This window comes from Myotis yumanensis, unplaced genomic scaffold (assembly GCF_028538775.1).
Source record: "Myotis yumanensis isolate MYYU_CA2020_CCGP unplaced genomic scaffold, mMyoYum1.0.hap1 SCAF_1, whole genome shotgun sequence".
In the NCBI taxonomy this organism is placed as follows: domain Eukaryota; kingdom Metazoa; phylum Chordata; class Mammalia; order Chiroptera; family Vespertilionidae; genus Myotis; species Myotis yumanensis.
Genome location: NW_027223752.1, coordinates 206,381,941 through 206,402,623, shown reverse-complemented (window position 1 = coordinate 206,402,623; position 20,683 = coordinate 206,381,941). Strand labels below are relative to the sequence as shown.

General features: G+C 41.9%; 1 protein-coding gene across 3 annotated transcripts in view; it reads left to right on the top strand.

Annotated features, from left to right (window-relative positions):
* Positions 1-20,683, top strand: part of CEP135 (centrosomal protein 135) — an 80,565-nt gene that overhangs the window by 57,347 nt on the left and 2,535 nt on the right. Inside the window, exons 20-25 of one of the 3 annotated variants that reach the window (XM_070396308.1) lie at positions 1,740-1,850; positions 4,639-4,824; positions 12,745-12,954; positions 14,075-14,277; positions 15,207-15,311; positions 17,185-17,298. In XM_070396308.1, the coding sequence (XP_070252409.1) occupies positions 1,740-1,850; positions 4,639-4,824; positions 12,745-12,954; positions 14,075-14,277; positions 15,207-15,311; positions 17,185-17,284 (915 nt within the window). In that variant the 3' untranslated portion in view covers positions 17,285-17,298. The other 2 variants (XM_070396325.1, XM_070396315.1) reach the window with 2 other exon arrangements.

Here is a 20,683-nt window from a genome sequence, read left to right as displayed (position 1 = left end):
GCTAATTTTTAAGTTGATAATTTTGTATGGCCTGTGAATGATAATATAAATATCCAGATGGCCCTTGGCAGAAAAAAGGTTCCCCACTCCTGATTTACAGGTATAAGTAAATTAATGAATAATTTAGAATGTCAAATACTTAAAGGTATTATTTTTGTTTGTGCTGGTTTATTAAAGGGTTATACCCAGAAGACCAATAATTTTCCTATTGTAAATATTTTGTTTTGTTTTTGTAAATTTCTTTCAACATTATTCCATTTAAAGCATATTGCTGTTACATGAATTTTTTTCAATGCCAACATTTGACCAGATACATGATTAGGAATGTTGTAGGAGGTATGTGGTAATATTTGGTTAAAAGTCAAGATCAGCCTTGCCAGTGTGGCTCAGTGGTTGAGTGCTGACCTATGATCCAGGAAGTCATGGTTCAATTCTCAGTCAGGGCACATGCCCCGGTTGCGGGAATGTGGGGAATGTGGGGCATGCAGGAGACAGCCGATCAATGATTCTCTCTCATCATTGATGTTTCTGTCTCTCCCTCTCCCTTCCTCTCTGAAATCAATAAAAATATATATATTTTTTAAAAAGTCAAGATTGGCCCTGGCTAGTGGTGTTTAGTGGTTAGAGTGTTGGGCTGCATACCAAAGGCTTTCAGGTTTGATTCCTGGTCAAGTGCACATACTTGGGTTGCAGGTTCGATCCCAGCCCTGGTCTGGGCTTGTGTGGGAGGCAACCAATCTATTAGATTAATAACATACTAGAGGCCTGGTGCACGAAATTCGTGCACGGGGGTGGGGGGGGGGTCCCCCTCAGCCCAGCCTGCACCCTCTCTAATCCGGGACATCCCTCTCACAATCCTGGACCACTGGCTCCTAATTGCTCGCCTGCCTGCCTGGTTGCCCCTAACTGCCCCCCTCTGCCAGCCTGATCGTCCCTCACTGCCTCTGTGTGCCAGCCTGATCACCCTAACTGCCCCTCCTGTCAACCTGGTCTCCCCTAACTGCCTCCTGCTGCCAGTCAGGTCACCCCCAACTGCCCCCTCCCTGCTGGCCTGGTCACCCCTTACTGCCCCCCCTGCTGGCCTGGTTTCCCCCAACTGCCCCCCCTGCTGGCCTGGTTGCCCCCAACTGCACTCCACCCCCCCCCGCCCCCCGTTGGCCTGATCGCCTCCAACTGCCCCCCTCTGCCAGCCTGGTTGCCCCTAACTGCCCCCCCCTGCCGGCCTGGTCACCTCCAACTGTCCCCCCTACTGGCCTGATTGCCCCCAACCACGCCCCCCCCCCCCCCCAGCTGGCTCGTTCGCCCCTCACGGCCCCCCCGCTGGCCTGGTCGCCCCATGCAGCCTGCTTGTTTAGTCGTTTGGTCGTCCCTTACTAACCCCCCTGCCATCCTGGTCGTAGGCAGCCATCTTGTGAGGGTGTGAGGGTTAATTTGCATATTACCTCTTCATTATATAGGATGAGATTGGAAGTCTCACATCAATGTTTCTCTCCCTCTTTTTACCTCTATCTTCCACTATCTCTAAAAATCAATGGAAAAAAAATAGCCTCAGGTGAGGATTAACAACAACAAAAAAAGTTAAGGTCAGGAAAAATAAGTGCAAGCAATACTAAGGAACAGTTTTTCTTTTTTCCTACTCTCTCTTGTTCCCCAAATTCAAAAGTAGCCATTTGAATAGAAATAGAACTCATTAGATGTTATGTTCACTTTAGATTTGCCTTCAATTTTCTAATTTATAGGAAATCTCACTGGAATTGGAAGCAGCGGTGCAAGAAAAAGAAGAAATGAAGAGTAGAGTTCATAATTACATAACGGAGGTGTCACGATGGGAGAGCTTAATGGCTGCTAAGGTAAAAAGGCACTATCTAGGTTTGATTTAAGACTGATTTTTTATGTTTCTTTATTCTGCCTCTTCTATTAGATTATTAACATATGAGATTAGAAGTCTTGCCTACTGTCTCTTTATATTTCCCTACAGATCTTATTTAGTACTAGAGGCTTGGTGTACAAAATTCATGCACGGGGGGGTGGGGTCCTTCAGCACGGCCTGCACCCTCTCACAATCTGGGACCCATTGGGGGATGTCCGACTGCCAGCTCAAATTATTTGGCCGGCCATAAATGGCCCATGGGCTGGATATTCTCCACCCCTGCTATAAATAAATTAATCCAACTAGAAGTAAGAATAATTAAAATGTATCATGCATCTGTAAAACACAGTAATTTTGCCCTAAACCGGCAGTTGGACATCCCTCTTGCAATACGGGACTGCTGGCTCCTAAGCACTCACCTACCTGCCTGCGTGCATGCCTGATCGCCCTAACCACTCAATCTGCCTGCATGATGACCCCTAACAACCTCTATCTGATTGCCCCTAACCACTCTGCCTGCCTGCCTGATCGCCCCTAACTCCTCTGCCTGCTTGCCTGATTGCCCCTAACTGCTTGCCTGATCGCCCCTAACCACCTCTGGCTCGCCCCCGCCACGGCAACTTCATCCAAAAGGTCATCCAGAAGGATGTTCAGAAGGTTGTTTGGCTGCCCAGTCTAATTAGCATATTTTGCTTTTATTATAGACTAGAGGCCCGGTGCACAAAAATTTGTGCACTCGGGGGAAAAAGGGGGTCCCTCAGCCCATCCTGTACCCTCTCGCAGTCTGGGACCCCTCAGGAGATAATGACCTGCTGGCTTAGGCCTGCTCCCGGGTGGCAGAGGGCAGGCCCAATCCCTAGGTGCAGCCCCTGGTCACGCTCAGAGCAGGGCCGATTGTAATATTGGGGCACTGCCCCCTGTCATGCACAGAGCAGGGCGGTTCGGGAGGTTGCGATGCCACCCCTAGTCACGCTAAGTGTAGGGCCGATTGGGGGGTTGGGGCACCGCCCCCTGTCACACTCAAGGCAGGGTCGATAGGGAAGTTGCGGCGCCACCCCCTGTCACGCACAGAGCAGGGCAGATCAGGGGGTTGGGGCGTTGCCCCTGTCATGCACAGAGCAGGGCCCATCAGGGGGGTTGGGGCTCCGTACCCTGTCACACACAGAGCAGTGCCGATCAGGGGGTTGAGGAGCTCCCCACTGTCACACACAGAGTGGGGCCAATCGGGGTTGAGGAGCTCCCCCCGTCACTCACAGAGTAGGGCCGATAGGGGAGTTGGGGCACCGCCCCTTGTCACACACAGAGCAGGGAGGATCAGGGGGTTGGGGCACTGCCCCCTGTCATGCACAGAGCAGGGCCCATCACGGGGGTTGGGGCTCCGTACCCTGTCACACACAGAGCAGTGCCGATCAGGGGGTTGAGGAGCTCCCCCTTGTCACGCACAGAGCAGGGCCCATCAGGGGGTTGGGGAGCTCCCCCCTGTCACGCACAGAGCATGGCCCATCAGGGGGTTGAGGAGCTCCCCCCTGTCACTCACAGAGTAGGGCCGATAGGGGAGTTGGGGCACCGCCCCCTGTCACACACAGAGCAGGGCGGATCAGGGGGTTGGGACGCCACCCTCTATCATCCACAGAGCAGGGCCGATCAGGGGGTTGGGGCGCCACCACAGTCACACTCAGGGCAGGGCCGACAGGAAGGTTATGGCTCTACCCTGTCTCACACAGAGCAGGGCCCGTGGGGGGGGGCGGCGTTGGGGCGCCTCCCTCTATCACCCACAGAGTAGGGCCGATCAGGGGGTTGGGGTGCTGCACCCTGTCACACACAGAGCAGGGCCAATCGGGGTTAGGGCACTGCACCCTGTCACACACAGAGCCGCAGGGCGATCAGGGTGTTGGGGAGCTCCCCCCTATCAGGCACAGAGCAGGGCTGATCAGGGGGTTGGGGCACCTTCCCCTGTCACGAACAGAGCAGGGCGGATAGGGAGGTTGTGGCCCCGCCCCCTGTCACACACAGAGCCGCAGGGCGATTAGAGGGTTTGGGCGCTGCTCCCTGTCACACTGATCCCGGTGCTGGGAGGCATATTACCCTTTTACTATGTAGAATAGAGGCCTGGTGCACGGGTGGGGGCTAGCTGGTTTGCCTAAAGGGTGTCCTCGATCAGGTTGGGGGTCCCCACTGGGGTGCCTGGCCAGTCTGGCTGAGGCGCTGAGGGCCGTTTTCAGGCTGGCGTGTGACTGAAGCTCCCAACCGCTCCTTTTTTTCTTTTTTTTTTATTCTGGGCCAGCTTTAGCTCTGAGGCCTCGGCTGCTGAAAGCAGGTTTCTGGCCTTTGTTTACCTTCTGTATTTGATACAATGTTGCAGTCCGGCTGGCTGAAGCCCGTCTGAATAAAACAGGTTTTTGGGGTTTTGTTTAGCTTCTATTTTTGCAACATAGTTGCTTAGAGTTGCAGCTGAGAGGCCAGCAAGTCAGGCGGGGAACGTTGGAGTCTGCCGTCACTGGAGCAAGCAAGCCTCCCTGTTCGCTTCAGTGCATGGCTGCTGGCCGCCATCTTGACTGGCAGTTAATTTGCATATCGCCCAGATTAGCCAATGGGAAGGGTAGCGGCCGTACAGCTAATTACCATGTTTCTCTTTTATTAGATAGGATAGTATCTGCAGAGGTAGCTTCTGTTCCTAAATGAAAACAAAAATCCCAATATGTGTATATGTTTCTGACATGAATATTCCAGTAAGTAACTTAGTAACGATTTAATTATTCTCAAACTAGGAAAAAGAAAATCAAGATTTGTTAGATAGATTTCAAATGCTTCATAACCGTGCTGAAGACTGGGAAGTCAAAGCCCACCAAGCTGAGGGAAAAAGCAGCTCAGTTCGACTGGAACTTCTTTCTATTGACACAGAGAGGAGGCACCTTCGTGAAAGAGTGGAGCTTTTAGAAAAAGAAATTCAGGAGGTAATATATATATTTGTCTTGTGAAGTCTTTGCTTAATAGAACAGAAAGCATTCAAAGGTACTTTATTTGAAATGATAGTTAAGCAATCAAGTTCAATGGTAATCTTTTGTCATTAATTCTGATAATTTGCTTAGGAGCCCCGTTACTTTTTTTTAATTGTAGGTAAAATATACCTACCATCAAGTTTACCATTTTAAATGTAGTTTTGTGGCAGTTACTACATTCACCTTACTGTGCAACTATTACTTCCATCTATCTGCAGAACTTTCTCATCTTCCCCAACTGAAACTCCATCCACTAAACACTAACTCTGCATTCTCCACACCCCAACTTCTGGCAACCACCATTCTACTTCTCTATGAATGTGACTACCCTATGTACCTCCTATAAGTAGAATCATACAATATTTGTCTTTTTGTGTCTGGCTTATTTTATTCAGCCTTAAGGTTATCCGTGTTATATAGCATGTGTCAGAATTTCATTTCTTTTTAAGGCTGAGTAATATTTCATTGTATGTATAAACCACATTTTGTTTATCCATTCATTTGTCAGTGGACATTTGGTTGTTTCCATTGAGAGTAATGCTGCTTTGAACATGGGTGTACACTATCTATTTGAGTCCTTGATTTCAGTTCTTAAGGATATACCCAGAAATGGAATTGCTGAATTATGCGGTAATTTTATGTTTAAGTTCTTGAGGAACTGCCATGCAGTTTTCTACAAGGGCCTATAGCAGGGGTGGGCAACCTTTTTGTGAGTGCGTGCTAAACCAGCAAAATCTCTGACTCAAAATTCTTCTGCGTGCCAGCCCTAATTTTTTGAGAACATGTTACACCTACTTGATATCTCTTATATGTATGTGTATGTATCTGAAGAACCTTGAAGAAATAATAAAATTCATTTGAGTGACAAAAACACAGTGTATGATGATTAAAAATACATTTATTTTTTAATGTATACATCTACACTGATAGTCTGACAGAAAACTTTATGACTCCGTTTGATATTATCAGTGGGACTTTTGCTGCTGCATCACTGATGACAGAGATTTTACATCAGGTTTATATTTCGTGACCTTCAGAGATATGCACGAGCTACTGCTTTCATCCGTCAGGCTACTCCTATTACGAGACTTAACAAAATTCATTACTGAGAACAAAGATTCACAAGCATATGTGGATGAAAACAGAGAGAGTAATGCTGTTGCAAAGTCTTTTAAGCAGAAAAAATTTTCTGGAATGGCATTCCAAGTACTCAATACTTCGTTTTAGACACTTCTCTCTGGTACTCCTGTCTCTAATACCTTTTTTTCAATGTTTTCCAAGTCAACTCTAAGGTCAATAAATGTCTGCTTCCAAATTGAGCTACTCTGAAATTCAATCAACTGCATTTCAAAGTCAGCCATGTCTATCCATGAAAATATTTGTAAGTTTAGTTCCTCCATTTTCATGCTGTCTGGAAACCTCATGAATTTTGCTGTCTCTTTCAGTTCTCTGAATTTCGCAAATCTTGAGAAGAACTGCTCAATAGTTGACTCGATGATGTTTAAAAACAGCTTTTGAAGGCTTTGACAGTCTGTTCTGTCATCTTTTGAAAGGTCTTTGATGTGCCTCTTGAGGTTTGGGAAATATCTAAATCTCTCACCGTCCACATCCCTCTTAAAGACTTCCAGTTTCTTTTCAAAAGCCTTTATGTAACCAAACATAACATCAAGTGTCTTGCCAGTTCCTTGTAATTTAACATTTAAGTCATTCAAATGTTCACAAAAATTGTAAATGGAAGATTATAAGAGAGGGTTTCACGTGCCAGCAAAAGTTACTGGCGTGCCATGTTTGGCACACGTGCCAGGGGTTGCCCACCCCTGGCCTATAGCATTTTACATTCCCACCAACAATGTAAGGATTTCAATTTCTCTACATCTTTGCCAACACTTGATATTTTCTGGGGTTTTTTAATAATAACCATCCAATAGGTGTGGTATCATATTTTGAATTTGAATCACAATTTCTTTTTTTTTTTTTTAAATATATTTTATTGATTTTTTACAGAGAGGAAGGGAGAGAGATAGATAGTTAGAAACATCGATGGGAGAGAAACATCGTTCAGCTGCCTCCTGCACATCTCCCACTGCAGATGTGCCCGCAACCCAGGTACATGCCCTTGACCGGAATCGAACCTGGGACCTTTCAGTCCACAGGCCGACGCTCTATCCACTGAGCCAAACCGGTTTCGGCCACAATTTCTTAGTGATTAGTGATGTCGAGCATCTTTTCATGTGTTTATTGACCATTTGTGTATGTTCTTTGGAGAAATGTCTATCTTATCCTTTGCCCATTTTTTTTTTTTTTTTTTTTTAATCCTCACTTGAGGATATTTTTCCATTGATTTTAAGAGAGAGTGAAAGAGAGAGGGAGAGACAGAGAAATGTGGATGTGAGAAAAACACATGGATTGGTTGTCCTGCACTCGCTCTGACCACGCCCTGCCGGGAGGACCCTGCAACCAAGGTACATGCCCTTGACGGGAATGGAACCCGGGACTTTTTGGTCCGCAGGCCAACACTCTATCCACTAAGCCAAACTGACTAAAGAGCATCATTTTTCAATCAGGTCGTTTTGTTATTGAGTTGTAGGAATTGTTTGTATAATCTGGATGTTAATCCGGTATTAGATAGGTGTTTTGTAAGTTTTCTCTCATACATGGCTTGCTTTTTCACTCAGTTTTATCCTTTGATGCCTAAAAGTTTTAACTTTTATGAAGTCCAATTATTTCTAATACTCTTATTACATAACTTTTGGTATCATATTTAAGAAATAATTGCTTTTCCCCTATGTTCTTCAACAACGTTTGTAAGTTTTAGCTCTCATGTTAAGGTCTTTGATCCACTTTTAATTGACTTTTGTATATGATATAACATAAGGGTCCATATTTATTCTTTTGTATGCAGGTTTAAATAAGCTCTTATCATAAAGACAGTCTAATAAAATTTTCTTAAGTAAATCTTGAATTCAGTTGAAATATAGAGACCTAGTTAGATTTATTTAGAATAGATGGCTATTAGGATTTTTTGGTATAGTGTTGTAGTCTTCATTTTTTAGGAGAAAGTATTATCTATAGTGGGTAGGATTATAGCCCCCCCAAAATATATATTTAGGTTCTAATACCTAGTACCTGTGAATATGACCTTTTATGAAAACAGTATCTTTGCAGTTCTATAATCAGGTTAAAATGAGGTTATACTAGACAAGGCAGGTCATAACCCAATGACTTGTGTCCTTATAACAGTGATTTTCAACCAGAGTGCTGCAAGAATTTTTAAAACATGCAGTACCTATTTAGTCAGGGGCACGGACCGCTTTTCCCTTAGATTGTCAAATAAAAAAATGACAGCCAACACAATAGCCATCCCATGTGAATGAATCAAAATTATACCTATTTTTTTGTTAGACCAGCAAAAAAACATATTTTGTATGTGCTGCAGAATTTTAGTAATTACTTTATGTGTGGCATTAGATGAAAAAAGTTGAAAATTGCTCCCTTACAAGATAAGAGAAATATGGATACCAGAAGACACAAGGGAGAGTGGCAGGTGAAGATGGAGACTGAGATTGGAGGGATTTGTCTACAAGGCAAGAAACTCCAAGGATTGCCAGTAGCCACCAGAAGATGGGAGAGAGGCATAGAACAAATTCTCTCTTAGAACCTCCAGAAAAAGCCAACTCTGTTCACATATAAATTTCATGCTTGTAACCTCCAGAATTGTGAGGGAATAAATTTCCATGGTTTTAAGACACCCAGTAATTTCCAGTAATCTGTTATAGCAGACCTAGGAAACTAATACACTACCTCTATAAACTTTCTATTGAGTATAATAACTAAAAGCATGCTTTTCAACCTTCAAAAGAGTTCTCAGGAAAACTGTTCTTTAGTTCTTTATAATTTTTCAAGTTATATGGTACTAGAGGCCTGGCACACAAAATTCGTGCACGGGTCTGGTCCCTAGGCCTGGCCTGCGATCAGGGCTATCTTCCCCAGCTGCCTGCAGCCAGCCCCACCCCCCACCACCACCTGCCCCAGTTCCCCGCTCGCCATCGGGTGATCGGTGCCTGATGGCCAGGGGAAGGAACCGAGAGGTCGGCTGTTCCCACCATCTTGCCAGCTCCGCCCTTGCAATGGGTGGCCATCAGGTGATTGGAGCCTGCCGGCCAGGGAAAGGGACCAAGAGATGGTCAGTGTGCCTCATAGTGACTGGTCTAGCGGTCATTTTGGTCATTCTGCTGTTAGGGTCAATTTGCATATTACCCTTTTATTATATAGGATAGAGGCCAGGTGCACGGGCGGGGGCCGGTTCTCCTTCCCTGAAGGGTGCCCCAGATCAGGGTGGGGATCCCTGCTGAGGGACGGGAACCCTGGGGGCGGGGCCAGCCTGGGCAAGAGGCCTGGGGTGGTTTGTAGGTCGGCCATGCTTCCGATTGGGGTGGGGGTCCATGCTGGGGAGCGGGGCTGGCCTGGGAGAGGGGCCACCGGCTGTTTGCAGGTCAGCCACGCCCCTGGCTTTGTCAGGAAGGATGTTCGGAAGACATCTAATCTAATTAGCATATTATCCTTTTATTACTATGGATGTGTAATTGATTTATATATTAATATTTCATTTGTTTGGGGGAAACTGATTTTATTAATTCATTAATATTTGGAAAATCCAAATGTTTACTTTCTGAAACTGTTGACATTTATTAAATCTTTACACACAGCATTCTATTTTTTATGTTGACTCATTTCAGAAGAGCTTGTTTGAATTAATTTTCAAGGGGGGCTTGTTTCTAAATTCTAGAAGTAGAGTTTAAGTCACTTTTTATTACTCATAATCTAAATTGTGAGAAATTTAAATTATGGATTTTTCTAAGACAAGTATCTTATCAGTATTTCAAACTTTGCTCATTATTTCAGTTAATATTGTCTTATAAAGTAGTGTATTATTAAATTAAATTTAAATATGACTTCAGGTATTTGGTTTTAAAGCAAACTCCATTTTGAAATTCAGAATTTAAAGACAATTGACGAGTGATAAGTACAGGTTGTGGCAAAAGTAGGTTTACAGTTGTGAGTACACAAAACACAGAGTTCATTCTTGTACTGTTATTTATTAATTATTGTATTATTTTCCATACGAACAACTGTAAACTTTGCCTCACCTTGTATATATGTTACTTTTCTTGAAAAGGCATTATTATAACAAACCATTTATAGAGGAAAATTTACTGTAGTTCAAAGAACTCTCATATTCACAACACCCTAGAACAATAATTTTCATCTTTTTTTTAAATTAAATCTTTATTGTTCAGATTATTACAGTTGTTCCTCTTTTTCCCCCCATAGCTCCCCTCCACCCGGTTCCCACCCCACCCTCTGCCCTTACTCCCCTACCCCCAATGTCCTCATCCATAGGTGTACGATTTTTGTCCAGTCTCTTCCCGCACCCCCCACACTCCTTTCCCTCCCCAAAATAGTCCACTCCCTTTCTATGCCCCTGATTCTATTATATTCACCAGTTTATTCTGTTCATCAGATTATTTATTCACTTGATTTTTAGATTCACTTGTTGATAGATGTGTATTTGTTGTTCATAATTTGTATCTTTACCTTTTTCTTCTTCTTCTTCCTCTTCTTAAAGGATACCTTTCAGCATTTCATATAATACTGGTTTGGTGGTGATGAACTCCTTTAGCTTTTCCTTATCTGTGAAGCTCTTTATCTGACCTTCAATTCTGAATGATAGCTTTGCTGGATAAAGTACTCTTGGATGTAGGTTCTTGGTATTCATCACTTTGAATATTTCTTGCCACTCCCTTCTGGCGTGCATAGTTTCTGTTGAGAAATCAGCTGACAATAGTATGGGTACTCCCTTGTAGGTAACTGACTTTTTTTTTCTTGCTGCTTTTAAGATTCTCTCTTTGTCTTTTGCTCTTGGCATTTTAATTATGATGTGTCTTGGTGTGGTCCTCTTTGGATTCCTTTTGTTTGGGGTTCTCTGCACTTCCTGGAGTTGTAAGTCTATTTCTTTCACCAGGTAGGGGAAGTTTTCTGTCATTATTTCTTCAAATAGGTTTTCAATATCTTGCTCTCTCTCATCTTCTGGCACCCCCATAATTTGGATGTTGGTACGTTTGAAATTGTCCCAGAGGCTCCTTACACTATCTTCATATTTTTGGATTCTTTTTTCTTTTTGTTTTTCCGGTTGGGTGTTTTTCGCTTCTTAGTATTTCAAATCTTTGATTTGATTCTTGCGATCTTCTAGTCTGCTGTTGGGAGTCTGTATAATATTCTTTATTTCAGTCAGTGTATGCTTAATTTCTAGTTGGTCCTTTTTCATAACCTTGAGGGTCTCACTACATTTCTTGAGGGTCTCACTAAATTTATCAGCGGTCTCACTAGACTTATTGAGGGTCTTACTAAATTTATCGGCGGTTTCTAGGAAATTCTTGAAAAACCTTATAACCGTGGTTTTCAACTCTATATCCAGTAGTTTGCTTTCCTCCATTTCTGTCATTTGTGACCTGTTTCTTTGTTTCCGCATTTTTTATGCTTCCCTGTGTTGATAGAGTGGCTTTCTGTGCTAGGTGTCCTATAGGGCCCAGTGGTTCAGCCTCCCCAATTACCTGAGGTGGACACTCTTGGTGTACCCCTTTGTGGGCTTTGTGCACAGTCTTGTTGTAGTTAAGCCTTGATTGTTCTATCACTGGGAGGAATTGACCTCCAGGCCAATTGGCTGTGAGAATCAGCTGTGCCTGCAGTGGGAGAACTTCTATGCTGGAGACACCCTTCTGGGGCAAGACTTGCTTCAGTGGGGCTTTGGTGCTCACTGAGTCTGCCCCCTGAGTGTGTCCCTTATGGATCTGAGGAGTTGTAATCTGGCTGGTCCCACTCTGACCACTGGGTACACTGGCTCTTGGATCTCTAAGGAGGTGCTAATTTAGCCTCTGCCTGAGGCTACCCAGCAGGAGCCCAGCTTTGAAGCAATGCAAGCTGCTGTGGGGCCTTGGGCCTTCTTTTGGAAGTTCTGGGTTTCTCTGACCCAGCTGCAGTTTGTTAGAAATTTTCAGATTGCAAAGGGCCAGGCCTTTAATATGCAAAAGCCTCTGCACACAGTTTGGTTGGGGCGGGGTCTCTGGGATCAACAGAGTGGAGCAAGCAGCTATGGCTGCTTTTCAGTCCTACCCTAAGAGGCCCCGCTTCTCGGTGTCCTGGTAATCGCTGCAAGTACCTCTGAGAGAAAGCCGCCCTCGAGTTCCAACCGATGCCAGACAGTCCAGTTTCTTCTGTATGAGTCTGGGTCCCCAGAGACTCACCTGGAGCTGGAGTTCAGAGCAGTCAGGAGCTTGAGACTCCCTTGCGATTGAAAAAGACAACCGTGTCCTCAGTTCCCAGCGCTTTCCACGTGTGCCAAGTCCTCAGCTGCCAGCCCTTTCCGCGTGCGCCTCCGTACCTCTGCACTTTACTTGCACACCGCACCTCCTCTGAGTCTCCATGTGCTTTTCTCTTTCCTTCTAGTTGTAGAATTTCCACTCAGCCAGCCTTCCTGTGGTTCTGGATGATGTCTGTTTTATCTTTTAGTTGTATTTTTAAAGTTGTTGTGCGAGGCAGCAATTTCCGGTGTTTACCTATGCCGCCATCTTTGTTTCTCTCCATCTTTTTATCTTTTAAATATATACATGAAGTACTTATTTATCATGATTAATAATTATATGCAATTCATGTGTTAAGCATTAAATAGGCCATCTTTAAATATAGCAGGCAACTTCTTGAGAGTATCTGAAAATGTGCAAATATTGGCACTTACATTTTTATTAAGTGAGGTTGTAGCTGCACAAATTCAAGCCTTTAAAATTATTGGGTTACTTTTTACCTGTTTTTTATTTTTAGCACATAAATGCACATCATGCCTATGAATCTCAGATCTCATCAATGACAAAAGCCATATCTAGATTAGAAGAAGAGCTGAGACATCAAGAAGATGAGAAAGCAACAGTATTCAACGATTTGTCATCTCTTAGAGAACTCTGTATTAAGCTTGACTCAGGCAAAGATATTATGACCCAACAATTGAATGCTAAAAACCTTGAATATGAGAGGGTAAGAACTTATAAGATATTGTTGTAATACATTGTTTTACTGAGTCCTACTCTAGTTGTTTTAATTTATCATTCACTACCTAATACATTTGTTGCCCTTCGGAGTAGTTACTTTTGACTGCAGGAGTTTGAGAACTAACTTTGACTACTAGATTCTCTGCCAGGATTTCTCTGGCAGAAGTGGTGATGAAATTAGGAGCTGTTTTAGAGTAGATGGGTGTTTAGGGGATATTAGTCTCATTATAGAATAGGAGCATATCCCAATTCATTCTTTATTTGTTTAAAGATAAGACTTAAATGAAGTGGTGAGCACTTCACTGCTTCCTCAGTAGAATATTTTTCCTGATAAAAATCTCAATGCAGCCCGGCCAGCGTGGCTCAGTGGTTGAGTGTTGACCTATGAATCAGGAGGTCAGGGCACATGCCCGGGTTGCAGGCTTGGTACCCAGTAGGGGACGTGCAGGAGGCAGCCGATCTATGATTCCCTCTCATCATTGATATTTCTATCTCTCCCTCTCTGAAATCAATACAAATTTTTCTTTTTTTTAAATATCAAGGCGTTTAAATCTTTAAAAGTCTAGTTAGCTGGAACTTCCCATTCCCAAACTGAAGCATTACTTTAAATGTATGTTTTCAAACATTGGTGTTTTCAATTTTCACTCATTTAGTATCTTTGTTTACTGGTACTGAGAATCTCAAATACTGGCTTAATCATGTAGTCAGAGGACACAGATTTAATAGATCAGAAGAGCCTCCTTGCTGATAGGGTGGCCATATTTTAGGAGTTTATGATAATGACCCTCTCCTGATAAGGTAGTACTAGAAAACTATTTGAAGGTTGGAGTAGATCTCATAGCCAAATAAGCCCTTACTGAAAATAGCAAATATTATTTTGAAAATAAGATTTTTTTTATACTTAAAAGAGTGGTTCAGGATTTTTAACTGGTACCCAAAATGAAGGAACTGATGTGTATGGATATACTAGTAGCTCTGCAGATAATTTTTCTGAGTAAGTCTAAAATGTGCCAACAAGTCATGTAACATTATATTTAAGATTGTTTTTCTTGAAATGTTAAAAAAAAAAAAAGTGCCGAAGTAATCTTCCTTTGTTTTTCCTGTAGGTTGTGATGGAATTAGAAAATGTAAAATCAGAATCAGACCTGTTAAAAACACAACTGTCAAGTGAGAGACATACGATTAAAAATCTTGAATCATTGTTGGCTACGAATAGAGATAAAGAATTCCATTCTCATTTAACTTCCCAAGAGAAGGATACAGAAATTCAGTTACTTAAAGAGAAGTTAACCCTTTCAGAAAGCAAATTGTAAGTGTCCTAAATCAATCTATGTAAGGAAAATAGCTTCTTAAAAATAATTTTAATATGAGTAAATTGTAGATTTGTAGCATAAAACAAATGATTAAAAACATTGGAGGAACAAAAAAAATGTTTTTAATTTTCAGTGGGAGACAGGGGAAGGGTGTGAAGAGCAGTTTAAAAACCAAGATACTTTATTTATGTGGCTGCTGCTTTTGGAAGTTTAGGGACTTAGTTCAGAAGAGATACTGTGTTTGGAGATGTAGATTTGTATATCTTCACCAGAGATGGTTCCAATGGAAGTGAATGAGTGAACTTTGTAAAAATTACTAAATTTGAGCAAGGAAGAGAGGAGTCAGCAAAGGAGAGAGCATTTCAGGATGGGAGTGTCAGCAGCTTTTCATACTGTGGATTAGGAGAAATACTTCAAGAAACCTGGGCAGTTTGACCCTCGTGTATTGCTTACCTTTGAGGAGGTTGATGATGGTGTCTTTTTAGCCTGGAGAGAGTTAGGTATATTTGTGGGAAGATGAGCGGAAACCCAGAGTAGATGGTACATACAAGTGGAATGAGTAACTTTTAAAAAGAATTAGAAACATTTCTCTTTCTGAGGCAAGAAAGAGTCAAGGAAGCCAGTGAAGATACTTTACAACTAGACATTACAATCCTGTCATTACTCAAATTTGTATCTGCAGTCCTGTTGCAGTGCCTTGCACATGCTAAGTGTTTATTAAATAAGATGCATGAAAAAGGAAACTTTGTGATAGAAGCTCCAGAAGTTTTGAGAATTATTGTTGAAAGTCTTAATCTTCCCTTTTTTTCATTCTTAAGTATCATCTCCTTTGTATTTATTAATCACAAAAAAATCTATGACACTACACTCTATAACACAGAACATTTGTTATTCATTTCTTTGAATTTTAAAATTTGTTTTTAAGAACTAGCCAAAGCCGGGAGAACACCATGCTTCGGGCTAAAGTGGCACAATTACAAACAGATCATGATGCCATGAAAAGGCAGATATCAACTGAAAGATATGAACGGTAAGAAAAACTTTTAGCATTAGATAGTGTTTTTATTTATGTCCTGTCCTATTTCAAAAAGTATTTAATGTGGCTTACAAATAGCAAACTTTTTTAGCATTAATGCTCAAAATAAATTTCTTCAGTAATTCTTCCTGAAAAGGCAACAAGTGTTGTGGAAGATAATATCACTACAGTAAATAAAGTAGCAGATATTGTGTGAATGTTTTCCGTAGCAAAATTAGGTCATTATTTCAGAGGCTATAGCTAGGGAATAAACAAGCTAGTAAGGATTCCACAAGAGTCCAAAACGATATGATCCAATTGGAAACTAAATACAAGTCATCAAATAAGTGATGATGCTGATTATAAGGACTTTAACAAATATGTACCAGACACTATGTATATATTTGATAATCCTAACAACCTATTATTATGCCTATATTTTAGGAAACGGGGGTCATACAGGAGTAAATAGCAGAGTCAGTAATGAAATTCAGGCAAGTCTGGTCTAATTTTAAAGCCTGTGCTCCCCAACCTCTGTAATATACACTCTACGGCTTAGTAATTTTCATATTCACTTGTATTTCAGTTCATTTGCTTCATTATGTTAAAAATTTTAATCCCCAAGTGTTACATACAGGAATAAGACCTGCTTTAAAGTTAAAATCAGTATTTGATTTTTAAATCAGTTGTCAAGTGTCTTCAATTAGTCTTTCCTACTATATTAATATCATAGATAACGACATTTCTGAGATGATATTCTCAAACAGTGGAAAAATTGCTTATTAGGCCAATTTTTTAGCTCTCTTATTCTTATCCATTGACATTAAAATGTTTATTGATGTGCTGTTTGACATATAGACAGAATTTGCTAGGAATTCAATATTTATTATCTTAGTAAGATATGAAGCCTGAGATTCTGTCAGTGTTGTGAAAGCAATTTTTAATCTTGTAATTTAGAAGACCTAGTTTCTTAATATGCTGAACTGTGTATATATATATATATATATATATATATATTATTTCCATTTCTTAATGATAACTTAAATTCTTTCAATTCACAGGTCCTAAGTCAAACTCTCGATTGCGTAAGGTTATAGACCCCCTTAATTTCTCTCCTTTTTCCCTACCCCATTTTCCGAAGAAACCTTGACCCACATGGCCATGTCTTTCCTTCTTAACATCCAACTAGATTATGCATTCTTAAAGGGGCAATATTGCCTCCTGTGGGACAAAATTGGTTCTTGGGGGAAGAGGGAGTGACAAAACCCCCTAGGTATTACCATAATTTATGGCCCTCTAAAGGGCTACAGTATGTAAACAATGTACCTGTATATTAAAATTTCATGGAGTGTGGAGAAAACATCTAAAAAAGTTTCTTTTGGGGAATAATAGTGAAAAAGCGTTTGTGAAACACCCAAATATGTAGAAATCATGGATACTGAAGAACTCAAGGCATAAAAAGTCTAGGCCAGAGCCTGGATTGCTCACAAGGAGATGATAGTGCAGCCCCCATGCTTTGTGGGGCAGATAGACACAGGGAAGGAAAGCATAATAGAGAATGGATTACTTTACTCTATGACATTTGGGAGTTTTAAGGCAGGAAGAGGCAGAGGGCTAGATTTATGTGCAAGAAGAGGTGGGAAAGGAAGGAGCAGAGGGAAGAACCATCCAACTTTGGAAATCTGTGCTCTGAGGGCCTTTGAACAGTCTCTTATAATACAATTCCTTTAATTGAAATCTTTTATCTGTTTAAAAATCATATAAGGACATGGGATTTAAATTTAGTAAATAGAAATTAATTGAGCAGTAATTATTTCATTAACAACAATAGCGCCTTGTATTTGGGTAGCCCTTTTTGGTATTATCTCTTGTTTGATCTACTTGACAGAGAACGAGCAATCCAGGAGATGCGTCGGCATGGTCTTCCCACACCACCCCTTAGTTCCACTCTGAAATCTCCTTCACATTCTCCTGAACATATCAACTGATAATTTTTAGAAAGGTACGTATGTAACACCATGGACAAGCAAAACTAATCTATGGTTATGAAAATTCAGGAAGTAGTTTTCTGGGGAGGCAAGGAGATTGCCTGCAAAAGTGATCAGGGGAACTTTCTGACCACCTTTGGTGGGAATAATGGAATGTTCTATTTGGTGGTGGTGGTTATGAGAGTATATCCTATCTAATAAAAGAGTAATATGCAAATTGACTGTCACACCAACACAGGATGGCCGTCCAATGTGGACACAAGATGGCCAGCAGGGGAGGACACTTGTAGGTGACCAAGCCTACAGGTGGAGGGCAGTTGGGGTGGGGACCAGGCCAACAGGGGAGGGCAGTTGGGGTGGGGACCAGGCCTGCAGGGAGGGCAGTTGGGGGGGACCAGGCCAGCAAGGGAGGGCAGTTGGGGGGGACCAGGCCTGCAGGGGAGGGCAGTTGGGGGGGACCAGGCCTGCAGGGGAGGGCAGTTGGGTGGGACCAGGCCTGCAGGGGAGGGCAGTTGGGGGCAACCGGGCTGGCAGGGGAGGGCAATTGGGAACAATCGGGCCGGCAAGGGAGCAATTAGGCATCAATCAGGCTGGCAGGGGAGTGGTTAGGGAGTGATCAGGCTGGCAGGCAGAAGCAGTTAGGGGCAATCAGGCAGGCAGGCAGGCGAGCAGTTGGGAGCCAGCAGTCCTGGATTGTGAGAGGGATCCCAGATTGGAGAGGGTGCAGGCTGGGCTGAGGGACATACCCTCCCTGCCCCCCGTGCATGAATTTCGTGCACTGGGCCTCTAGTATAATTGTAAAAACTCATTGAACTGAACATTTCTGGTCCATGACGATATGAGACATCACAGAGAAATATTTTATGAAGTGCTAAATTCAAGGTACGAGTACTAGATGATAAAAGTGTGGACAAAGACAGACAGGAATGCATGTGGCACAATAGACTGAATCTGATTGGAATTACAAGTTGTTGGGGAATAATGAGGGAGAAAGGCATGGAGAGTAGGATACATAGAATTATTTAATGTGAGACTAAATGAGAGATTTATTCTGTAAGTCAAGGGGAGCCATTGAAGGTCTTCCTGTGTATAGCATGTATACAAGGGAAGAGTTAAGATGAAAGAACAGTTCCTAGCCCGGCTGGTGTGGCTCAGTGGTTGAGCATTGACCTATGAACTAGGAGGTCACAGTTCAATTCCCAGTCAGAGCATATGCCTGGGTTGCAGGCTTGATCCTCAGTGGGGGGCCTGCAGGAGGCAGCTGATGAGTGATTCTGTCTCATTATTGATATTTCTATCTCTTTCTCCCTTTCCCTTCCTCTCTGAAATCAATAAAAATATATTAAAAAGAAAAAACTGTTCCTGGCAGATTAACTCAAAATTGTATTTGGGCTTTATTGGGCAGGGTAGAAACCAGAGGCAGGGAGACCAGAAAGAGCTATGAACGGAACAGAATAATCAGTTCAGGATCAGTATAATATTATTGAAAGCAAAGATGACCGATTTTAAAAAATAAATTATATGTACAGAAAAGTGTCATGTTATAGTGAGGGCAGCCTAGTGAATTTTCAGAAACTGAGTACACACAACTATGCAGCCTGCACTCAGATCAAGAAATAAAGCATTACCTCACTTGAGCTCCCTTTTGGTCATAAGCCCTGCTCTAAAAGTAACTGTTTTGACTATTAAAAGCATAGATTTTCTTGCCTGCTTTTGGACATTTTAAAAATGATACACATTTCTGGCTCCTTTTCCTCAACAGGCCAGTATAGATTCATCCATACTATTGTGTGTCCTTGTAGAATGCTCATTCTTGTTGCTGTGTAGTATTCCATTATGTGAACTTACCACAGTCCATTTACTCATTCTATTGTTGACAGGTACTGGTAATTTCCAGTTCAGGCTATTACAAAGAGTTATGAACATGCTAGTACCCGTATGTTGGTGAACAGATATGTGCGTTTCTTTGGGTGTATACTTAATAGTGAAATTGTCAGGTCACAGAACATGTAAAAGTTTGAGCTTGAGTAGGTAAGGCAAAGCAGTTTTCCAGAGCACTAGGACTGAGGAAGTGTCAATGACTTTGCTGACTCACTGGAAATGGGAATGAATGGGAAAGAAGCATGTCAGACCCAGGGTTTGAGAGGTAGGTGACTGTGAAAAATGCAGGCTCATTGACAGAAATAGTAAAGTCAGTTCTTTTAAAAAATTATGCCTCTTTTAATAGAAGTACATAGGAGATAAGTAAGCATTTCCTCGATGACTCAGAATGTATGTGCTATGCTTTAACATACAGAAGCTTCCAGGGTTACTGATATTTGAAGGGCCTAGGTTTTGTAAATTACGCTTTATTGGAGCATAGCCACACCCATTTATTTACATATTGTGTAAGACTGCTTTTCTATAGTGGCAGAATTAAGTAGTTGTGACAGAGACCCTTTGCCCACAAATCTAAAATATGTACTACCTGGTCTTTCACATCAGGTAGCCTATGGGAAACTCAACAGTACACCTGTGGGATAATGAATGAAAGCACATAATTCCTTAGTCTTGTGGAAAGAGGCTTGACCTTTGAGGTCCCCTGAAAGGGTCCTGGGGACTCCCAGGGATCCCCAGACTGTACTTCAGGAACCACTGATACAGAACATTGTGGATTCCAGCAATGTCTAAAGATGTGATAAATTAGAAAACATTTTTTTAATTGTGATAAAATATATATGGCATGAACTTTGCCATCTTAACTATTTTTAAGTGAAAACCCAGTGCATTAAATTCGCAGCATTAGGCTCTCCCCTCAGTGTTGTGCAACCATCACTACTATTTCCACCCTAGACAGAAGTCTGTATCCTTTAAACAAGAATTCTTCAGTCTCTATGAATTTGCCTACTTATATTTTCATCTAAGTGAAATCATATAGTATTTGTCCTTTTGTCCTTTTGTGTCTGTCTTATTTCACTTCAGATAATGCTGTCATCAAATATCTATCGAATATCAAATACATATCATCGAATATCTCAGAACTTCCTTTTTATGCCTGGATAATATTCGTTTGTATGTTCATACCACGTTTTGTTTATCCATTCATCAGTTTATAGACACCTGGGTTGTTTTCATCTCTTAGCTATTGTGAATAACACTGCTAAGAACATTGGTGTACAAGGATCTGTTTTAGTCCCTGTTTTCAAATCTCTTGGGAGTACCTAGAAATAGAGTTGCTAAGTCATATGGAAAGTCTTTGTTTAACTTCTGAGTCCTTGCCAGACTTTTTCTACACAGCTGGACCATTTTACATTTCCACCATCAATGTGAGGGTTCTCATTTTTTAAGTCCTTTTCAGTGCTTGTTATTTTCCATGTTTTTATTATAGCTATAATAGTAGATATAGATTAGAAAACTTCG